Raw genomic sequence first — 23,085 nt, 5'->3', positions numbered from 1 at the left:
CCGTAGACCCCTTCAGGTACTGGAAAGCTGCTCTAAGTTCTCCCTGGAGCCTTCTCCAGGCTGAACAACCCCAACTCTCTCAGCCTGTCCCCATAAGGGAGGTTCTTCAGCCCTCTGATCATTTTCATGGCCTCCTCTGGATCCACTCCAGCAGCTTCATGTCCCTCTTATACTGAGGGTCCTAGAACTAAATGCAGTTCTCCAGGTGTGGTCTCAGCAGAGCAGAGGGGCAGAATCCCCTCCCTGTCCTGCTGCTCTCCCTGCTTTGGATGCAGCCCAGCACACAGCTGCCTTCTGGGCTGCCAGTGACCATTGCTGGCTCATGGGGAGTTTGTCATCAGCTGACACCCCCCAAGTCCTTCTCTTTCAGCCTGCTCTTGAGCCGCTCCTCACCCAGCCTGGATTTATGCTTGGATCTGGAAGGCAAATTAATATTGGCTCCTGTGCAAACACAAAAGGCAAATTCCTCCACTGTTCCTGTCTGCAGTGCAAAGTGGGTAAGTAAATTATGAATTCCCCCAGTGTTGAGGGTAGTCACTTCCTCGTGCACTGTCCCACCCTTCAAATCAGAGCTTTTCCTCTGAAGCTTCTCATTGCCGTCTGCTTACCAGCCAAATCACAATGAGCAACTATGAAAACAAACTCCCAGATAGCATCTGGCCTTCATTTTGCACAGCTTGTAGGTATTCTCTCCTCCTTGGCTGTAGTCATAGTTTAAGGTCAGAACATTCTCCTGAAATACGTGATACTGACACTGCCTGCAAAATCCTCACACTGCTCAGCTGCTGTTCTAACCAACACCAGCTTCCACAGAGCAAGAAGGAGACCACCAGCTTTCCTCTCTGAAAAGCAGATGCAATCAGACAATGCTCCTCACACAGCTAGCACTGCAAATGCACAGCAGGGTTTGTTGCTCTGGTCAGACAGTCAGAGACCCCTTGCCCCACACCATCTATGGGTCTGAACAGCAGTCAAAGCAGAGAGCACTTTCAGGTTCTGTAATCTTACACACACACAGCTCTGCTTACATTCCTCAGGCACATTTACTAAACAAGAGGCAATGTCTAAGGAAGCTCCTAGCAGCCTTGCCCGCACTGAGCAGTTCCCTCATTCACAAGTAAACTGCTGAAGTTTTCTGGGATTACTCAGAGAGGATGCTACAGCCCAGCTAGCAAAGCTGTTTGCATGTAGTCTTTCATCTCAGGGCCGCTCAGAAATTGCCAGTGCCCTTGGAACACCATGGCCCTTCTGAAGAGAGATCACACGGAACAACAAGGGCCCGATCCTTATTTTAGACAAGGATTTAAAGCTGTGATCCTGTGTCAAATCTCCTGCATGTAAGGCCTCTTTCATCTGCCTCAAGCCTTGAAGTGGCTAATTCTGTGGTTGTCACTCACGCAAAACTCCCACAGAAGAGGGCTGAGGGACAGCAGCACCCAGTTCCCGTCCTAGCTGAGTAATCCTGCTCAGTATTTCAATAACCAACCAACAGTGGTGCTGTTCATAAAGTCTGTTCTGGAAACAAAGCATTAACTTCTCACTTTAGAGTGACAGAACATTCATCTTCATGGTAAAACAGGGGAATGAAGAGTTAAAAATCAGGTGCTTTTTAAAATGGGATATGGCTTCATAGCAGCATTTGGCTTTCCCACAACGGCAGAGAGTGAGTGTTTCAAACCAGCTCATCAGATGTGATCAAAGACACAAATGGACACATTCAGAACACAAAACACCTTCTCCCTTTTTCTTCAGCAGAAGCTGCACTGCCTATTTTTACCCTGCCTATGCCATTAGCCAACTTAACAGTGGAAGCACAACCACAGGGCGAGTAGCAGAGCTGACAACGTTTTATGGAAAGTTAACACCACACATTTATGTTACAAACAAATTCCAGTCTTCAGCTAGTACAAGTAATAAGAGAACACTGTAATTAAAAAAATAAATCAGCCCCCATTTCACTTCCTTGAAGCATAATCAGTAAAAACAGGTTTTATAGAAATCCTCTGTATCCACTAATTTAAGAGGGAAATGCACTTAAAGGGAGCGTGCACTGCACATCTTTAGTGAGGAATATTACTGTTTATCTGGCTCAGGAGAAATGAGATCCTCCTGAGGCACTGAATCAGATGAGTAACTGTGATGGGAAATAAATTAAAAGCACAGACAAATGCCCTGGGTTTAAGTCAGCTGCTGCACAGAGATGCTCAGTGCCTACATCAATCCCTTTTAGACATTTGGAAAGGCAAAATAAAACCAGAAGCACGATTTCCTTTACGCTTATAATGACCACGGAATCATTTCATAGCAAAGAAATGACTTTTAAGGCACATCAGTCGTTCAATGTATACTTCACATCCACTACAACCTGTCAAACCTCGTTTGCACAGACTCCTTGGATTCTGCAAGGGAAAACAAAGGGCGAGGGTTGTGTTCACAGGCAAGGAATCTCATTTCACAAGCAGCGCAAGAGCGAAACTGCTGAGTGTCTGCAGACTGGGGAACCGCACTAAATGAGCACAAAGTAAAGAGACCTTCACCTCGGGAGGAACAGGTATCTCCAGCAGCTCAGAGGTAGTAGCTATGTACCATGTGTTGCTTTGGTTGCTCTGGCAAGTACAAAGTTTCTTCAGATTAAACAAACCTGAACTTTTTAGCTACATCATTACCTACAAATAACGCGAGCCTGTTTCAGCTCTTCTTGATGTAACTTTAACTAGAAATCTCCATTTTGCAAGAGAGAAAATGGCTTGTAATTCCCTCCTCTCAGTTGCTCTTTTTTACCTCTCATTTGCCTGGCTCAGGTGCACATTGCTACCAAATCATTTGTTATTTACAAAGGCATGCTCCTGAAAGCAAGTCTCAACATCCTTTTTTCGTGCCCAGATGTTTAAACAGAGCTCAAATCGTTTCACAGCTCCCAGCCTTATTTCAAGCAAGGAGCCAGTAAGTTACAGACTTGCAGAAAAGGTCTCAGATGTCTCTTTAGTGACATCAAGTAAAGTCCTAATGCACTTGGTGCAATCACCTAATCCTTACTTCAGCACTTGAGGGCCCCAAAGTTAAATTGCCTATTGAATTAACACTGGAATCTTAGCCAGTGACAAGCTCCTTTTCCAGGGTTAAGTGGAACAGATTTTTACCATGAAAAACAGATGACACAAAGTGACTGTTCTATCACTTCTCCTTATGCCATAGGGACTTAGAGAGAGGCTACAGACACCTTTCAGACAGAACAGGGGGAGTAATGAAAGGGATATCTAATGATTCTCAGGTATAAACTCAATTTAGCTGTTTCAAGAAGCCTGCTATAAGAGATTAGATTTCATCCTATTTTTCAAAGAGCTGTTTACTTCAGAAAGCTTTGTTTGAGGCAGGTGCCAAATCAGGCAGTTTATGGAAGGGGTGACAGCTATGAAATAGAGCAGCATTTATCCCTCAGAACACATACTTTGCAGGAGCTCAGCTGGAGAAGGGATGTAAATGCTCAGCTGAGTCTCATGCTCGGTGTGCATTCCGTGGTGAACGCACAGGCACCAGTCCCTGTCTCTCATTCTCTTCATTACAGTTTATGACATTTTATAAACCCAGGGGAAATGCAGTTTGCTTTAATAACTCTCCTAACTCTTCTCCCCTCTTCCCTCCCTCCTCCCCGACAAAAATCCCTTGGAATCATAAAATAGAAATGCAATCGGGGAAAGGGCAATAAAGCAACATCAATATTAAAGGCTTGGAACAGCTGCACCTCCTTTTGAGATTTGCTCACATACACCACTGGCAATCTGCAACACACCCTTCTCATTAAAAAAAAAGAAGTAAATATAAAGGATTTTGTTGCTCTGAGACTGTAAATAGGAGGGATTTAAAGAACCTTAGTGGTGTGGTGTTTGCTCGTCCTCTGAGAATCTGCATAGCAGGCTGCCTTCCACTGCCTGTCTGAGAGCAGCATCCAGCCCCTGAGCTAAGCCTACTGAGGCCGACCCAAAAAGAGAAGGGAAAGAGTCCCCCAGGGCACATGCAAGGTGAGCTGCTTGGTAATCTGATTGTGATGATGATGATGATTTTTTTACACTCAGAGAACGTTAGATGAGTTCACCAAAATGATACTTTTTTTCTCCCCCACTACCACTAACTGCTCTAGGATAGCACAGTTCTTCACTCACTGGTCTGAGGGGGATGGAGCAGGAATTTACTGCCTGGTGGTGACCCAGCAAAGGGAAGTAAGTTGATGGGGTGCATGTGTTCTTTTTCATAGTTCATGAAAACATGCAGGACTCACAGGTTTGCCCCACTGACAAATCAAAAGTCACAGCAAGATAAGGAAAATGTTTCCCAGCCAGCTCTAAACGCAGAGCCCCCTCCAAGGCAAAGGAACCCCTCAAGCTCTCTGTTCGACTTAAGCCCTGTGTAAAATCATCATTCAGAAGGTTTTAACAGTACAAAGGTTTATTTAGAAAAGAGTTTGGATTGTTCTTTAGGGGGTTTTTGGCAAACATTTAAATCCTTTCATAACTCAGAACACTTTCAGTACCTGGTACTTTGCACTTTCTTTCTCCACAGAAGCAGTACAAGCCAATGTCTTACTGGCACGAGCCCACCATGGGCCCCAGCTGCTCTATTTATAAATACTCAAATCTCCACCACCATTGCCACTTAATCTTTTCCTCCTGATGTTTCTGCTTGCTTTCCCACAAAATTCCAGAGCCCACAAAAGCTCATTGCCTCCCAGACTCGGTGTCTCACCTCCTCTGTGGACTCCCCATGCCCTCCATCAGGGTTCAAAGACAATCACTCCCCTGCTTGCTTTCCCTCCACGCTCCAGCACTGCTCCTCCAGCACCATGCCACCACCCTGTACCAGGGGTAATGCTCTCAGCCTCCCTAACGCTAACCCATACCCCACAGCATCACCCTGCCTCCACCATGGGGGCGAGCCCTCTTCCTTCTCTCTAAGCCCAAACCCCACGTTCACTTCCCTCCCTGCTTTTTCAGCATAGAGCCTTCTCCTTCTCTTTTAACAACACTGCTGCTCAAGTCAAATCCATCCCTCCAGCTCAATGCCGGAAGTTCTTCTTCTTCTTCTTAAACAGAATGTGTTTAAAGGACCTGCGGAAGTCCTGGTTGAAGATGGTGTAGATGACTGGGTTGAGGGAGCTATTGCAATACCCAATCCAGAAGAAGAACTTGAACAAAGTCTCAGGGACCTCACATGCCTCCCGGCAAATACCATAGAGGCTGTAGCTGAAGAAGAAAGGGAACCAGCAAACTACAAAGACCCCCATGACCACGGCCAGCACAAAAGTGAACCGTTTCTCCCGGGCCTGGGCGACTTTCTTACGACAGATGCTGCTACGCTTCCGGCGCCGGCGGTACGAGAAGAACTGCATGGAGCGACTGCTGGAGCGGGACAGACGGCTGCTAGAGTGCTTGGAGGAGAAGGAGTAGGAGAAGGATTGGCTTTTGCCACTCTTGCGGGGATGCTCCTCTCGGCTCCGCCTCCGTCTGCTCTCTGAGGTGCTGCTCTCCTCCAGCTCAATGTCCTCCAGCTCTGAGGCTTTGCGCCAGTGGTGCACAGAATAATGTCCATTCTCTCCCAGAGGCATCCTCAGGGACATGCAGCCGCCAGCAGTGCGGCTCAAGCCATTCTCAGTCTGGGAGGACCCCTCTGGCATGGTACGCTTCTCAGAGAGGGTCCTGGTCCTTAGTTTGGCCACACGGTAGATGCGGATATAGACCAACACCATGATGAGGCAGGGGGCAAAGAAAGAGCCAATACAAGAGGAAAGGATGTACCATGTCTCATCGTTGAGCTTGCACTGGGGAAAGACGTCTCCTTCAGGGTCTCGGTAGACGGAGATCAATGGTGGGAAGGAGATGACAGCTGAAATGAGCCAGACAGTGAGGATGATGGCCTTGATCCGCCGAGGGGTCCGTTTGAGGTTGTACTCCACCGCCTGTGTGACCGACCAATACCTGTCCAGGCTGATGGCACACAGGTGGACAATGGAGGAGGTGCAGAAGAGCACGTCCAGCGCCAGGTAAATGTTGCACCAAGCCTTGCCGAAGTACCAGTAATTCATAAGCTCGTTGGCTAGGGAGAAAGGCATGACCAGGGTAGCCACCAGGATGTCTGCGCTGGCCAGGGACACCAGGAAGAGATTCTGGGGGGCTCTCAGCGCCCGGCTGGTAAGCACAGCTATCACCACCAGCACGTTGCCCACGATGGTAAAGACGATGAGGAAGCCCACCACAGCTGCCAGGCTGGCCACGGCCGCCGGGGAGTACGGGGAGGGCGGCTGAAGGAGGGCAGAGGAGGACGGCGAGGAGGGGGGCAGCGCCAGGGACTCGTTGGGGGAGCCTAGGCTCGTGTTCACCATCAGCAGCAGATCCATGATGGGTGTGCGGGGCATCGGCGTCCTACAGAGCCCCGCGGAGCCCCTGCCCCGCCCCGCCACCGCCGCCCCGTCGCCGCCACCCCGCCGCCCTCATCGCCCCCCAGCCAATGGTCCCCTCCCCGGCGCCTCAAGGCAGGCCCGGGCAGCACCGCCCCGGAGCAGCGGGGAGCGCGGCACCGCTGCCTCCGCCCGGCCCCCGGTGAGGGGACAGAGGGGCACAGCTGGCTCCTGCCGCTCTCCCGGTCATGCCCGTCTCAAGGCAGCCCGGAGGCTCCGGAGAAGACACCGCCCGGCCAATAGCAGTCCACGGCAGGAGCTGGATCCTGGCAGAGAGTAGGGTCCGAGGTGGCAGCAGCAGGATCAGCAGCGGCGGCGGCATCAAATCCCATGGAGAGCGAGCGGCTCCCGGCGGCCCCGCTCCGGCGGCGCGGCAGCGCGCTCTCGGCGAAGTCGCGGCTGCCCGGCGGCTCCGTCCTAGTCGTGCATCGCGCTCCCAATCGGCAGCGTGCCCCGCCGCCGTGCGCATGCTCAGTCCCGCCAGGTGAAACCCGCCGCGCCCTCCTCCGCCGAACACCCCAGCGGCTCCAGAACCACCTCGAGCGCCGCCGCCGCTTCTCGCCTGCCGGCAGCCGCGCTGCCTTCTCCTCCCCGCCGCGGTGGCCTCCGGAATGCTCCCGGCCGATACTCGGTGGCCACGCAGTTGTTTCTCCTCGCTGCGGAGCGGTGGGAAAGGCCCCCCTTCCCGCCCCAGAGGTCGCCCCGGTGGGTAGATGTGAGGAGCGGCGCCGGGTCCAGTGCCCCCGGTGCGCGGAGCCGGAGCGGAGCGGACGCTGCCTGCGGCGCCGGGCTGCGGCGCTAGGGGGCGGCATTGCCCGCCCGGCCGCACCAGGCGGACCCCGTTACCGCCCTGAGGGGCGGCGGGAGCGGGGTTCGCGGTGTGTTTTGGGGATAAGCGGCAGCCGTGGGGCACGGACTTGGCGTGAGGGTCGGCACGGGTAAAGCTTGGTCACGCTGGAAGATGTGCGAGACAAGGACATTGAGGGGTTGGAGCGTGTCCGCAGAAGGGTAGCGAAGCTGAGAAAGGGTCTGGAGTACAGGGCTGGTGAGCGGCAGCTGGGGATGTTTAAGCTGGAGAAGAAGAGGATGCGGGGAGACCTTATTGCTCTCTACAGATCTGTGGAAGGTTAGAGCCAGGTGCGGGTTGGGCTCTCCCCACACGAACAAGAGAGGACGAAAGGAAATGGTCTTAAGCTGCACCGAGAGGGGTTTGGGTTGGGTATTAGGGAAGCTTTCTTTACTGCAAGAGTGGTCAGGTATTGGAACAGGCTGCCCAGGCAGGTGGTGGAGTTGCCATCCCCAGAGGTGGACCAACAAACGTGGACATGGCTTTTTAAGGGCATGGTTTAGTGGTAATGGTGGTGTTGGGTTGGTGGTTGGACTCAATGATCTTAAAAGTCTTTTCCAGCTGAAAAGAATCTAGAATTTCATGAGACTGACACCAGGGGAGTGCTGGTGTGAGAGGGAAGCAGGGGGAAAAGCCTTGGTAAGTATTTTGATGTAGTTGTGAAGGCAGAGAACCTTCAGTAATATGGGAAGGGAAGCACTAGGGAGACTTAGAGTAACAGCTCCACTGTTCAGACCTTTGGGCTCTCTGGAAGATGTGTAAGGGTTTGATTTTAGCAGTAGCCAGAAGTAACAGGTGCAGAAGGAGTGCTGCTGGCTGCCTCCCCTCCTTCCCAGCAGAGGCAGTCAGATCATAGAATCATTTGGTTTGGAAAGATCTCAAGGTCATCCAGCCCAACCATTACCTAACCCTTATCAAGTCTGGTGCCTAGGGTTTGCTTCTTCCAAGCAAGGAGGCCCCACTGGCCTCTTTGCTGCTGTGCTGCTTCTCTCCTGCCACGCTGCCAAGAGCCTTCAGTGCTTATTTACTAGCAGAGAAGCACAGCCATAACCAGAGGACTGGTTGTGCTCGTTTCAGATGAGCTAGAACATGAATTCACCCACTGCAGATTAATTCACTTTTAATCCAGAATAATGTGCTCCTTTGGTGCTGTGTGGTGGTGTTATTGCCTTGCATGGCACGGGTGCCTGGCCCATTGTGGTGCTGTAAAATACCCAGTGAAAGAGGTAGCCTTGCACAGCAGAACTTGGTGAGCACAGTGGTGCTGAAATCCACAGCCTGGCTGCTTTCCAGAGTTTCTGTGTAGTTTTGGAGCTGCCTAAACCCCTCCATCATCACCCTGCTGACTTCTAAAGAGAGGAACCTGGTGTTTTGCCTATGGGCATTCCCAGGTTCAGCAGCTGATTGAGCTGCTGCCTCCCTCCTATGCCCCATCTGGAACCATAAATGCAGTCCCCAGGTCTTGGGAGAGTTGCAGGCTGGTGCACTGCCAGGATCGTGTTGCTCCTAACAGGAAACTGAGTAGTGGAGGCACGTACACCCCAGAGACTTTTCTTTCTCACTCTGTAACATTTAAAATGATAAAACACTTGATACTGGAATGGTCCCTTGGGTTGATACAGAACAGCTTGGGGCTTTGAGGAATGATAAGGGATACTCTTGAGTCCGAGGAGCCTCAGATTCCAGCTCTGGCTCCTCTGTTCTCAGTCCGTTTGTGTAGGTACGTGGCCTGGATTGTGAAGGGTTGGGAGGGACTATGCTTAACCCTGATAGGAAAGAAAATTCCTCTGGAGATTGTGATCTAATTAATCTATTTAGTAAGCAGTTTGCTTTGAAGTTTTTTCTAATCTGAAAGCTAATTAATAAACACGTTGTGACTGCATCTAAAAGAGAAAGGACATCATCTTGAAACCATCCTTTGTCAGTAACAAAGTGCCAAGGGTCAGGGCTGGGCTGGCCACTGGACATGCTCTTGGTTAACCCCCTTCCTTTCCCATAGGGGAAGAGAAAGGGAATAAGGGACAGAGACTTCTGGGTTGGGAAAGAAAAAATAAGGCAGCTTTAATGAAAATAATAATGAAATCAAGTAGATACCAGTATGGAACTCAGCCCTGTGTTGCCAACCACATCACCGTCACCAGGGATGCTAGGAGCAGGCACTGGGGAAGTCCCAGACTGGTCTCAGCAGCAGAGGGGAGGTAGATTCAGGAGCTGGACTCTGGAACTGGATGCATGAAAGCAGGGATTGGGATCAAGGGCAGAATGGACAGAGTCCTCTCAGATTCTCATTGAAGAAAAGAGCTTGACCCTTATACTGACTGTGACATCCATGGGATGGAATCCCTTGCTGCTCATTAGGGTCACCTGTCCTGTCCACTTCTCCCCAGTGGTTTGACCTTGTTCTTTACAGTACCCCAAGGAGGTAACACATTCCAACAGCTAACAATTCTCTATGTGAAGAACTTTCTCCTCACCTCCAGCCTAAACCTCCCCTGGCACACCTTGAGACTGTGTCTTCTTGTTTTGGTGCTGGTTGCCTGGGAGAGGAGACCAACCCCCACCTGGCTGCAACCTCCCTTCAGGTAGTTGTGGAGAGCCGTGGAGTCTCCCTGAGTCTCCTCTTCTCTGGGTTGCGCAGCCCCAGCTCCCTCAGCCTCTCCTCACAGGGCTGTGCTCCAGACCTCTCCCCGGCCTCGTTGCCCTTCTCTGGACACCTTCAAGTGTCTCAATGTCCTTCTTAGATCAAGGGGCCCAGAGCTGGACACAGTACTCGGGGTGTGGCTTAACCAGTGCTGAGTACAGGGGCACAATGACTTCCCTGCTCCTGCTGGCCGCACTAGCATGATGTCTGTGGCCTGTAACTGGCAATGGCAGTGTGGACCTGGTCCTTAGGCATTAGTGTTGACCCTTCAGTGCTGGGTTGAAGGTTGGACTGGATGATCTTTGAGGTCTCTTCCAACCATATGTGATTCTGATTCTAAGGTACAAAGGATTTAGCAGTGGTCTTGGTCTGCACAGGAGCATGTATAAGCCAGAGCCTTTCTTCATGCTGATCCTCGAAGTATTTGCATTCTCACAGCTAGAAGCAGCCCCTGTCTGCAAAAATACCCTGTTAACTTCAGAGAGTGCAGTTCCTGAGCAGAGCCTGAGCTGAAAAGACAAAATCACTGAACAAAATTAGTTTTATTCTAGCTCAAAGCAGGATACAAACTCTAATAAGACTAAAATGAAGAAGCAGCAATCACCTAAACAACCCAAGTGTAAGATAAAGAACAAAATCAAATAGAAACCTGATGCCCCCTGAAGCCCTCCTAAACAGACAAACAATCTGATCAGAAGAGCTCTTCAACAAGCTTCCCAAACCATGGGAAGATCAAATAAGTGGAGGCTGAGGTTAGCAAAGTCCAAACAGGAAGTAAATGGCACATATTTTTAACAAGAAACTTGAGTAACCACTGGAGCAGCTTCCTAATACTTGTGGTCAGCTCTTCATAGCTGAGAGTTTCATGAACGGTGTCTATGAACTGGGAGGAGAAAGTGCAGGAACTTAAAGTCAACCTTGGATGTGACTGACACTTAGGCAGACAGCAAGAATGCGTGACCTAAATGCTTCCATCTGGGTTTAAAATCCAGGGCACACGAACTGCAAAACCACAGGAACACTGGGGCTTCAGGAGCTAACTCTCCACAAAGGGGCATGTTAGCCCCACCACCATCTCCTTCCCTTACTGTGAAGTCAGGCTGACTTAACTCTGTTTTGAAGTTGTGTGAGCTGCAACTCGAAATGAACTTTCAGCTAATGATTTAGGGCTTCAGATTAGAAGAGCTGAAGGTTTCTCATGACTTCTTTTGGCTCAAAACAAGGCAATGCAGAAGTTTCATAACAATGGGAATGAGCGGAGCAAATGTCTGAGCGGTGATTTGCCATTTCAAGGGAGGAAAGGTCAACTGGGATGTGAAAAAAGTAAAATAAAATGAAGTTGGAGCAAAATACAAACATTTGGTTGTGGTTTCTTTAGCACAGAGTTGGGCTGTGATTCAGTAAATAACCACTGAAGCCAGGGGAGCAACCTTTGGGTGCTCATGTGTGTAACTGAGATCCTGTTTGCCACATGCCTCCCCAGCTCAGGTATATAAAGGTGAATGAAGCAAGGGCATAGATGCCAGAAATCTACCCTCCTGAAAATCTGCTTAGTCTGCAGAGTATCAGGAGATCACAGAATGGTTTTGGTTGGAAAAGCCCTTTAAGGCCATGGAGTCCAGCCATTCTCTAACTCTACCAAGGTTGGTGCTAAATCATGTCCCTCAGCACCACATCTCTGCCTCTTTTCAGCACCTCTAGGGATGGGGATTCAACCACCTCCCTGGGCAGCCTGTTCCAGGCTTTGAGAACCCTTTCAGTGAAGAAGATTCTTCTAATGTCTAACCTAAACCTCCCTTAGTGCAACCTGAGGCCATTTCCTCTGAGGCCGTTTCCCTCATTACTAGGAGGAAAAGACCAAGCCCCACCTCGCTCCAGCCTCCTTTCAGGGAGTTGCAGAGAGCAATCAGGTCTCAGCCTCCTTTTCTCGAGGCTGCACAAGCCCAGTTCCCTCAGCTACTCCTCACCAGCCCTGTTCTTCAGACCCTTCAGCTTCATTGCCCTTCTCTGGACCTGCCCCAGCACCTCAAAGTCTTCCTTGTGATGAGAGCAATATCTCAGCTTTCTTTGTCCAGGGGGTGTTATTTAATTTTCAGTGGGAACTGAGTTCCTTACTTCCCTCTTGTGACTTCAAAAATGTGTCTTAGCTAAACATAAAGGTCTGTGGGACAGCCTGATGTAGTAAACATCTGGCAGATCTCTCTTTCAAACTGAGCTTTACATCAATAGGCAAGATTATGCAGCCTTATCAACCCTTCACAAAGCTGGCTGCTGACAAAACACACTGTACAGCTTTAAACTTTCTGGGGCATGATTTGCCTTCTGAATCTGCTCAGGGTGCCATGATCATCTGCAGTCTACTGCTAGTAGTTGAAGTGATAAGCTGCAGTACAAACCATGGGATAGCAAACTGGGCTAAGAGGTGAAGAAGAAAGAACCTGTCCTGGATTTAGAGAGAAAGAAACTAAATATGAGGAAAGTGAGTCCCTTTGGAAGGGAGTTCAGGTCCTTCAAAATGTAAATACTGTTTTCAAGGGAAAGACTCTGAAATTCTCTAACATTAAATGGACATTAACTTGTGAACTCCTGACAGAGGTCAGGGTAGGCTTTTAGTGTCCACAAATGGAGCCAAACTTCCAAAACATCCATGTGTTTTGAGGGACTGGAACATCTCTTCTGCAGAAAGACTGAGGAAATAGGGCCTTTTCAGTCTGGAAAAGAGAAGACTGAGGGGAGGAATCTCACCAATGCTGATCAATACTTAGAGGGTGGTTGTCAGGAGTTTGGGACCAGGCTATTTTCAGTGGTGTCCAGTGTCCCAGTTTGCTTGGAGCCCTGTTCCTGTTTCACCCACAGTTGGATTAAGACACAAAGGAGGTCAAATCTTGTTCCAACAGTTTATTACTGTTGAAAGAGAGGCCCAAGATAGGAAAGGAGGAGTGACAGAAAAGGTATAGAAGTATAAGCAAAGGTGTCTTTATAGACTGCAAGGAAAGTCACCACCATGAAGGGTCCAGCAGTGCCTTGTGGGTCTGGTGTTTCCAATGGGTTGGTGGGAGAGGTCCTTCCCTGTTGTTGCTTGGGGAGTGAGGCCCTCCTCTGTTGTTCCTGATGACTTGGTGGTGGGAGAGAGTTCCAGAGAGAGGATTTTTGTTTTCTAGGTCCCAGTGGTACATAGTGTTATTCCACATGTTCTGTCTGCTTTCTGTTAAGTCCTTTTTGTTTGTGTACCAGGATCAGGACAGCCATGCCTGCGCTGCAGAGTGCCATTGACTCAGCCCTTTGGAACCAAACCTGGGGCTACTGCAGAAGTGTTTGTTTGATCCTCCCTGTCACTGAAGAGTCATGAAAAATTGATCTGTGTCCCCTTTCTTGCCTTTTCCCTGTTTGTTCTGCTTCCATTCTCTGTACTCATTTAAGGCTGCTTCATTTCTTATTTATTAAGTCAGAAGTTTAAATAGCCTTCACAGCCACCTGTACTGTGAGCTGTGCCACTCACACTGGGTGAGTGCATTATGTTGCTAGACCTCTGCACTGTATTTGAGGCCTCTTCCTCTTGAGTTCAGCGTGGTTTTTAGTCATGCAGGACTTCTGCACAGTCATATGGATGAGAAGTATTTAGCTTATTGTGCTGAACTTATATCAAGCATGCATTTATTTGCATCCCCAATGAGGTTATGCAAGTTTGTAAAAGCTTCAGCTTCTAAATAGAGAAAATTCTGTGTAGGTCATTTATCATCTGTGACACTGCTTAACTCTAAGATATTAACTGTAAGGCCCTTTTGGCATGGGTGTAAGACAGCCCTTTTCATGACTTATTTTCATCTGATTTAGCTAGCAGACAGACTTTGGCTACAAGCCCTTAACATCTCTGTAATGGAATCCCTTCCAATGGGTTTGTGTCCAAGCTAACAGCAATCATCAAGACTATTAGGGAAGACATCCCCAAAATTGCAGCATGCCTTGAGGAACAAATCAGCCAGTGGTGAACATAAACTCTTCCAAATGGGAATGGTTGAACTCACAATGTGACACACAGCAGGAGTAGCAGCAGGCACTGCAGCCTGATATTTGTCTGTTACTCAAAGGAAATGCTGATTTCAGGTTCACAGGAAGTTCTCTGGAGCCACTTGAAACCCACCTGGACTCCATCCTGTGCAGCCTGCTCTAGGTGAACCTGTTCTAGCAGTGGGGTTGGACTCAATGATCTCCAGAGGTGCATTCCTCATCATCATTGGAGGTATTTAGGAAAAGACTGGATGGGCTGTTTGGTGCCATGGTTTAGTTGATTAGATGGTGTTTGGTAATAGGTTGGACTTGATGATCTCAAAGGTATCTTCCAACCTGGTTAATTCAATTCAATTCAATTCTATCCTATCCTATCCTATCCTATCCTATCCTATCCTATCCTATCCTATCCTATCCTATCCTATCCTATCCTATCCTATCCTATCCTATCCTACCCTACCCTATCCTATCCTAATTCTATTATATTCTACTCTATTCTGAATCCAAAGCCAGTCCTTGATCCTTGAGGCTACTGCAGCTATTGGAATTGAAGGCCAGTTCAGCACAATGTTTAGCACTCCCTTATTTGTATTCTGCTTGCTTGTCAGAGCTGTAGCAGATTCAGCTAACTCTGTAACAGTCTTTCAGTCTTGAAAATGCAAACACAGAACTCATACAAATTAACTTGAGGTTGTGCAAAGAGCAAATTCATACTGAAGGAGTTTTATGAATATTGTGCAGAAGCAAATTCAACTCAAACTCTTTCACTGACATCAGCAGTTATGAATCCTAAATTCCAGGTTCAGAGGTCAGTGCAGTTACAAACCCTACTTAGATTAGAGTTTTTGAAGTGTCCCAGCATTAGCACTGAATACCAACACACCTGCACTGTGCTTAGAAACACATCAGAGCCCTGCCACATTTGTCAGCAGTTCCTCCTCTTAAACAGCTTCACATTCCTCTCCAGACACATTTTGGTGTCCACAGGGAGACATGAGCTCTCTCTTGACCTTGTGCTCCTAGAGCTGGCTTCCCTGTAGGGAGCACTGCTGAGCTCTCAGGGGATGACACAGCCATAAGTAATGATGTTGCAGTGTGCCAAGATCGAGTGTAAGGACAAAGAGTTTCACTGTGGATCACACAGAACCGCAGAATGATAGGGATAGGGTTGGAAGGGGACCTCTGAAGATCGTCTGGGTCAACTCCTCTGCTAGAGCAGACAGGTACACATTCTTACTGCACCTAGAGGCTGAGAGCTGGAGTTGCTTAGCCTAGAGAAGAGGAGGCTCAGGGGAGACCTCATTGCTCTATACAACTACCTGAAGAGAGGTTGTAGGCAGGTGGGGGTTGGTCTCTTCTCCCAGGCACCCAGGAGCAGAACAGAGGACACAGTCTCAAGTTGTGCCAGGGGAGGTTTAGACTGGATGTTGGGAAGAAATTCTTCACAGAGAGAGAGATTGGCCATTGGAATGTGCTGCCCAGGGAGATGGTGGAGTCACCATCACTGGAGGTGTTTAGGAAGAGACTGGATGAGGCACTTGGTGCCATGGTTTAGTTGATTAGATGGTGCTGGATGATAGGTTGGACTCGATGATCTCAAAGGTCTTTTCCATCCTGGTTAGTTCTGTTCTATTCTATTCTATTCTATTCTATTCTATTCTATTCTATTCTATTCTATTCTATTCTATTCTATTCTATTCTATTTGTCCCAATTATTCTTCAACAGTTAAACTGTTCAAGAAAACAGCATAGGAAGGTTGGCCAGCATGCTGGACAGTGCAGGGACTATCCTATGAGGAAATACCAATGCATCAGAGAATTTTCTGTTCTGCTCTTTCTTCCCCCCCCCCCCCCCCCCCCCCCCCATCATTAATCATGAGCACCCCAGTCAGATGTTCTGATTCATGTTATTTATATTAGGCAATTCCAGCAGGTGCAAATCTTGGCTCATATCCACCACAGCTCCAGTTAGGTTGTAAGAAATAATTTACAAGAAAAGCTTTCTGAGGCACCTGTGAAAACACATTGATCCCTTACGGCATCATCATTACACACTTAGCTATTTATCTGTATTATCATTCTCCACCAATTAACTCATTGGCAAGTTGGCAATCTTGTTCCTTCTGCTACTTTCATCACAGAATCACAGAATGGTAAGGGTTGGAAGGGACCTCAAAAAATCATTGAATCCAACCCCCTGCCAGAGCAGGATCACCTAGGGCGGGTCACACAGGAACTCATGCAGGTGGGTTTTGAAAGCCTCCAGAGAAGGAGACTCTACAACCTCTCTGGGCAGTCTGTTTTAGTGCTCTGTCACCCTCACCATACAGAAGTGTCTCCCCTCCATGTTGAAGTGGAACCTCCTGTGTTCCAGCTTGAACCCATTGCCCCTTGTCCTATCCCTGGGCACCACTGAAAAGATCCTGGCACCTTGATCTTGACACCCACCCCTCAGACATTTACAGACATTGATAAGATTCCCTCTCAGCCTTCTCCTCTCCAAACTAATCAGCCCCAGGTCTCTCAAGTCTTTCTTCACAGCAGAAATGTTTTTGAGTCCTTTCATCATCCTTGTAGCTGTCTTTGGACTCTCTCCAGCAGGTCCCTGTCTCTCTTGAACTGGGGAGCCCAAAACTGGACACAGTATTCCAGGTGTGGTCTCACCAGGGCAGAATAGAGGGGGAAGAGAACCTCCCTAGTCCTGCTGTCCACACTGTTCTTGATGCACCCCAGGATGCTGTTGGCCCTTTTGGCCACGAGTGCACCTTACTGTCCCATGGAGAGCTTACTGTTCACTGGGACTCCAAGGTGTTTCTCCATGGAGCTGCTTTCCAGCATGTTATTCTGACACCTTTAACTGGGCAGAGACAACTTGAATTCCCTCCTGTCTTTGCAAAATGGAGTGAGATGTACAAGAGCTATTTTGCTGGCAGTCACTTTCAGGGTTTCTTTATAATGTGCCAAGGGAGTGGGTAAGGGGTTAAGCTCCCTCCACCAGGGAAGGCCCCATTACCTGGCATCCATGAAACATCTGGTGAATGACAGGGTGGAACAGGGGAGGTTTCTTCCTTATCTAAAGCAGTAACATGTCCTTAAAGGTGGCTTAGTGAGTAAGAAGTCTAATAAGTAAAAAGTCTATGAGTAAAATGCCTTAATGAGTAAAAAATCTTAATGAGCAAAATGTCTGTCTTCATGAGGACAAAATACTAAAAAATGCATTAAAAAAAGGAATCTAAGAAAGGGCTGAATTCCTAAAAAGGTAAGGAGGATAATTTCTCATCCTCAGAGCCATGCAAAGTGACTCTGTAAACCTGTGGCAATGGCAGCTTCTCTCTTGATGATTCTCCCCCTCTACTCAGCTCTGGTGAGACCCCACCTGGAGTACTGCATCCAGTTCTGGAGCCCCTATTACAAGAGGGATGTGGACATGCTGGAAGGTGTCCAGAGAAGGGCCACAAGGATGATCAGAGGGCTGGAGCACCTCTCCTATGAGGACAGACTGAAGGAGTTGGGGCTGTTCAGTCTGCAGAAGAGAAGGCTCCAAGGTGACCTAATTGTAGCCTTCCAGTATCTGAAGGGGACCTACAGGAAGGCTGGGGAAGGACTTGTCAAGGTATCAGGTAGTGATAAGAGTAGGGGGAATGGAATGAAGCTGGAGGTGGGGAGATTCAGGCTGGAGGTGAGGAGGAAGTTCTTCTCCATGAGAGTGGTGAAACCCTGGAATGGGTTGTCCAGGGAGGTGGTTGAGGCCCCGTCCCTGGAGGTGTTTAAGCCCAGGCTGGCTGAGGCTCTGGCCAGGCTGATCTAGTGTGGGGGATTGGAACTAGCTGATCCTTGTGGTCCCTTCCAACCCTGACTGATAATATGATTCTATGACTCATTTAAAATTGAAAGTAGTCCTCCTTTTGAGTGGCTACTTTCTGCTCTCAGTTGTCAGCTTCCCTCAGGAAGGCACCTGCAGCAAGCTCAGCAGTCTGCCCAAGCAGCCTCCAGGTAAACAGGCACTCACACAAGCTGGTGGTTTGGCTTTCATTTCAATCCAATGGGTTTGGGCAGAAGACCTGAGCAGGCTGCCCTCCCTCCTGTAGAGACAGCCGCAGCGGCAGGACCACACCGATGCTCTCTACTAAACTCATAACACATGCAGCTCCACACAGAAAACAAGCCTGTAATTAAATTGTTCAAAATGTGGAGATCAGTGTGTTTGGCCATCCCTTCAGACCTAATTACTTGCCAAAACACACTGTGTGCAGGGTGGGAATTAATATTAATTAGGAATCTTCTTGAGCTGCAGATTACAGCCGTTACAGACAGAGGAAATGATGATGAGATTTATGCAGCTCCCAGCTCAAAAGAAAGTAATAAAAGTGTAATGACAACAACAGAACCAAGTCTCAGTACATCAAGAGATGAGATACAGACATTTGTTCCAGGTTAGTGTCAGCCCAAACTGATTGCATTCCATAGGATTCATCCTACATCAGGTGACAGGAGAGAAAGGCCTTTTGTGTGCTTCCACATAGTAACAAACTGGTCAGGAATGGTGCTGAAAACACCCTGGGCCATTCTGTGTGTTCATCAGGGAATGGTTTGGGTTAGTAGGGACCTCCAAAGACCATCTAGTCCAATCTCCCTGCAGTCCCCAGGGACATCCTTCACTAGGTCAGATTGCTCAGAGCCTTGTCCAGCCTGACCTTGAGTATCTTTAGGGAAGGGGCCTCAACTACCTCCCTGGGCAACCTGTTACTGTGTTCCACCACCCTCATAGTACAGAACTTGTTCCTAACATCCACCCTAAATCTGCTCTTCTCTCATTTCAAACCATGGCCTCTCATCCTGTCACTGCAGGCCTTTGCAAACAGTCCCTCTGCAGCCTTCTTGTAGTCCCCTTCAGGTACTGGAAGGCTGCTATTAGGCCTCCCTAGAGCTTTGCCTTCTCTAGGTTGAACAACCCCTGTCCCCATAGCAGAGGTGCTTCATAAACCCTGATCATCTTCATGGCCCTCCTCTGGACCCACTCCATCCTGTCCATGTTCTTCATGTGTTGAGGGCTCCAGATCTGGACACAGAATTGCATGTGGTGTCTCAGCAGAGCAGAGCAGAGGGGCAGAATCCCCTCTCTCCATCTCTGGCCAAGCTCCTTTTGAAGCAGCCCAGACTGCCACTGGCCTTCTGGGCTGCAAGTGCCCATTGCTGCCCCATGTCCAGCTTCTCATCCACCAGAACTCCCAAGTTCTGGCCAAGCTACTTTTTGCTTTCAAACAGAAGACTTTTAGCAGGGGAGGTGACAATTCCCTTTCTTCCAGGGTAGGTATCAGTCTGTCTGGCAAGGGAGGAGCAGTGGGTTGGAGCCTCCCAAGGTAGGGGAGGAAATGGACTTAGACAGCACTGAATTCCCAGAGTCCCTTTCCAAAGGGTCAACAAACCCCACCCACCTCCAAAGCCCCAAACCTCAGGCTGTGTGCAGTTGGATGTGAAGGTGTGAATGGACATGCACTTGCAGGGAGAAGGAGGAATCCCAGTGAAGGAAGGTGGGGGAATAAAGTGCGGCAGTTTCCTGCTTCTGATTGAAGTTGAAAGTCCCTGGAAAAAAAATGAAGAGGGATTTTCTGCTTGATTTTGTCCAGTGAAATCTATCTAAAAAGCCTTTCAAAAAACATTTTAGCAGTTAAAATAAGGTAAAATAAGTTAAAATAAGGTAAAATAAGTTAACTGTTTCATCAGGTATTACACCAGAAATGACACTGAATCATGGAATCACAGAATGACGCGATAATCTTGAAGGTCTCTTCCAACCTGGTCTGGTCTGGTCTATTCTATTCTATTCTATTCTATTCTATTCTATTCTATTCTATTCTATTCTATTCTATTCTATTCTATTCTATTCTAATGCTTTGGGTTAGCAAGGAACTTAAAGATCATCTAGTTGCAACCCCCCTGCCATGGTGTCAAGGGACACCTTCCACCAGACCAAGTTGCTCAAGGCCTTGGCTCAAGGCCACTGATTCTGTCTTTGCACCTAAAACTGACCTCAGATCTAAACTGTGGTAACCTGGGGGGGAAAATATTTGATTTATTGATAATCATCCTCTAGCACTGCACACTTTAGTCAACTCCTTAATTGTAGAAGCCATTGCAAAAACAAAATGCCCCTTCCTCAGTACTTTATCACCTTAATATCTCCTAAAATCCCTGGCTTAGCCACCCCTAGGATAAATTGAAGGAACTGTGTGTCTGCAGTAAGCCTGCTGCCCACCAGCTCCAAGCAGAAATGCAGTGCTGACACTTTATTACCATTCCCTATATTACTCTCATCCAGGTTCTTCCCTGAAAGTACTTTGATGTAATCACATGGAAGGCATAAAGATGAATAAATCCATCAGACAAATTGTGCCTAATGGTTTAATGTGTCTCAGTTGATCTTTCAGGGTTTCTCTGAGTTGTGTTGTTTAGTGAGGAGATTTATTCAACTGCTGATCCTCCTATACAATTTCTTTTTCTGCCTCAAAGAGAGCTTTTATTGTTTTGCAGTCCAGACAGATTCAGTCTCAAGCTGCCCCAGGGGAAGTTTAGGCTTGAGGTGAGGAGAAAGTTCTTCCCAGAAAGAGTAACTGGCCACTGGGATGTGCTGCCCAAGGAGGTGGTGAAGTCACCATCCCTGGAGGTGTTCAAAAAAGGCTTGGATGTGGCACTTGGAGCTACAGTTTAGTTGTTATGAGGTGTTAGGTATTAGGTAACAGGTTGGACTTGATGGTCTGTGAGGTCTTTTCCAACCTGGTTGATTTTGTGATTCTGTGATTAAAGCTTTACTCTGCTATGAGGAGAGGCTGAGGGAGCTGGGGTTGCTTAGCCTGGAGAAGAGGAGTCTCAGGGCAGACCTTATTGCTCTCTACAACTACCTGAAGGGAGGTTGTAGCCAGGAGGGGGTTGGTCTCTTCTCCCAGACAACCAGCACCAGAACAAGAGGACACAGTCTCAAGCTGTGCCAGGGGAAGTTTAGGCTGGAGGTGAGGAGAAAGTTCTTCACTGAGAGAGTTGTTAGCTATTGGAATGTGCTGCCCAGGGAAGTGGTGGAGTCACCATCCCTGGAAGAGTTCAAGAGGGGACTGGATGTGCCATGGTCTAGTAGTCATGAGGTGTTGGGTGGCAGATTGGACTTGATGATCTTTGAGGTCTTTTCCAACCTTATTGATTCTATGATTCTATGATTTTTTTTTCCTCAGTGGATTAGAAAAGCGAAATCCAAGTGGCAGGGTAATAACTGCATCATAGCCTGGAGACGAAAAGTACTCCTCTTCCCTGGCAGTGTGGAAGCTGACTGGGGAAGATCAGTAGATGTTTTGCCAGCATTAGCGACCTTCCAGTCATTTGATGAGTCTGAGAGATTTGCTTGGTAATTATGGCTTTTCTCTGCTATCAGCTGTAACTCCTAAAACTGTGGGAATCAGCTTCCATCCAGATATTTTCGTTCCCTTTCAATCTGCCTCTTCTCAATGCTGTTCCTTATTTGTTTACTCAAATGATTTAGTTAAGATGTCAACTGGGAGTCAGATGGAACAATTTCCGGATGGTGCATTTTTGGGTTCATCCAATTTGGCCATTTCGGATGTTGCTTCACTTCAGCTTCAGATCTTAGATCTGCTGGACTTAAGGTTTGCATTTTCTGTAGCAACAGAAAACATATTTCCCACCCCCACCCACCCCCCCTTTATCATTTAACTCATCAGGCCCAGGAAGTTCTTAACAAATGTTGATCTCTGGGTTAGCCTTTGATAAATGAATTCAGATGCAACAAAGAGGCCTAAGTAAACAAATCACAAAGCTGGTCCAAAGGCTGGAGCACCTCTGCCATGAGGACAGGCTGAGTGAGCTGGGGGTGTTCAGCCTGGAGAATGCTCTGGGGGGACCTTAGAGCTGCCTTCCAGTACCAGAAGGGATCTTACAGGAAGGCTGCAGAGGGACTTTTCGTAAGGGTGTCTGGAGACAGGACAAGCGGGAATTGTTTGAAGCTGAGGGAGAGCAGGGCTAGACTGCATCTTAGGAAGAAGTTTTTCAGTGTAAGGGTGGTGAGACTCTGGAACAGGCTGCCCAGGGAGGCTGTGGATGCCTCCTCTCTGGGAATGTTGAAGGCCAGGTTGGATAAGGCCTTGAGCAGCTGAGTCTAGCTGCAAGGTGTCCCTGCCCATGGTGGGGAGGTTGTAGTAGATGATCTCTGAGGTCCCTTCCAACCTGAGCCATTCTGTGATTCTATGATCTCTTCATTGTTTCAAGTGAGTGAGGTGTTTCTGTAGGTGTGGCTGGATGTGCTTTGGCTCTCCCAGAAATGCTCATCAGTTTGGCTTATTCCCTGACACTTTAATCTTTGTACCTGCCATGGGCCTGACCATGCCTAATAAACACCCAATAATTTTTTGAGTGTTTCACTAGCATAGAATTTGCCACTGACAGTGAAAAAAAGCAGCTCTGTGGAGAAGGAACTTGGAGTCTGGGTGGACAGTAAGTTATCCATGGGACAGCAATGTGCCCTTGTGGCTAAGAAGGCCAATGGTATCCTGGAGTGCATTAAGAGTGTGGCCAGCAGGACAAAGGAGGTTCTCCTCCTCCTCTACACTGCCCTGGTGGGACCACACCTGGAGTATTCTGTCCAGTTCTGGGCTCCCCAGTTCAAGAGGGACAGGGATCTGCTGGAGAGTGTCCAACAGAGGCTACAAGGATGATGAAGGGACAGGAACATCTATGTGATGAAGAAAGGCTGAGAGCCCTGGTGCTGTTTAGCCTGGAGAAGACAAAGTGGAGATCTGATTAATGTTTATAAATATCTGAGGGGTGGGTGTCAAGAAGAAGGGGCCAGGCTCTTTTCAGTGGTGTTCTGTGATAGGATAAGGGGCAAGGAATACAAACTGGAACCCAGGAAGTTGCACCTTAACATGAGGAGAAACTTCTTTCTTGTGAGGGTGACAGAGCCCTGAAGCAGGCTGCCCAGAGAGGTTGTGGAGTCTCCTTCTCTGGAGACTTTCAAAACCCACCTGGATGCATTGCTGTGTGAGCTGTCCTGGGTGATCCTGCTTTGGCAGGGGGGTTGGACCCAAGGATCTTTCAAGGTGCCTTCTCACCCCTGCTATTCTGTGATTCTGTGAATTT

General features: G+C 48.3%; 1 protein-coding gene across 1 annotated transcript; it reads right to left on the bottom strand.

Moving 5' to 3' along the window:
• Positions 1-1,331: 1,331 nt before the first annotated feature.
• ADRA2C (adrenoceptor alpha 2C) lies at positions 1,332-6,433 on the bottom strand. Its single transcript, XM_068149648.1, has one exon. It carries the CDS (start codon positions 6,404-6,406, stop codon positions 5,051-5,053), a length of 1,356 nt encoding a protein of 451 aa, XP_068005749.1. The 5' UTR covers positions 6,407-6,433; the 3' UTR covers positions 1,332-5,050.
• Positions 6,434-23,085: the final 16,652 nt, after the last annotated feature.

This window comes from Melanerpes formicivorus, unplaced genomic scaffold, assembly GCF_026170545.1.
Source record: "Melanerpes formicivorus ecotype bairdi unplaced genomic scaffold, bMelFor1.0.p_v2 SCAF_18, whole genome shotgun sequence".
NCBI classification, from domain to species: domain Eukaryota; kingdom Metazoa; phylum Chordata; class Aves; order Piciformes; family Picidae; genus Melanerpes; species Melanerpes formicivorus.
This window is presented reverse-complemented; position numbering and strand designations above follow the sequence as displayed.

Bases quoted from the DNA above. Each gene is read 5' to 3' on its own strand.
- ADRA2C (XM_068149648.1), bottom strand. From the start codon at position 6,406: ATGCCCCGCACACCCATCATGGATCTGCTGCTGATGGTGAACACGAGC.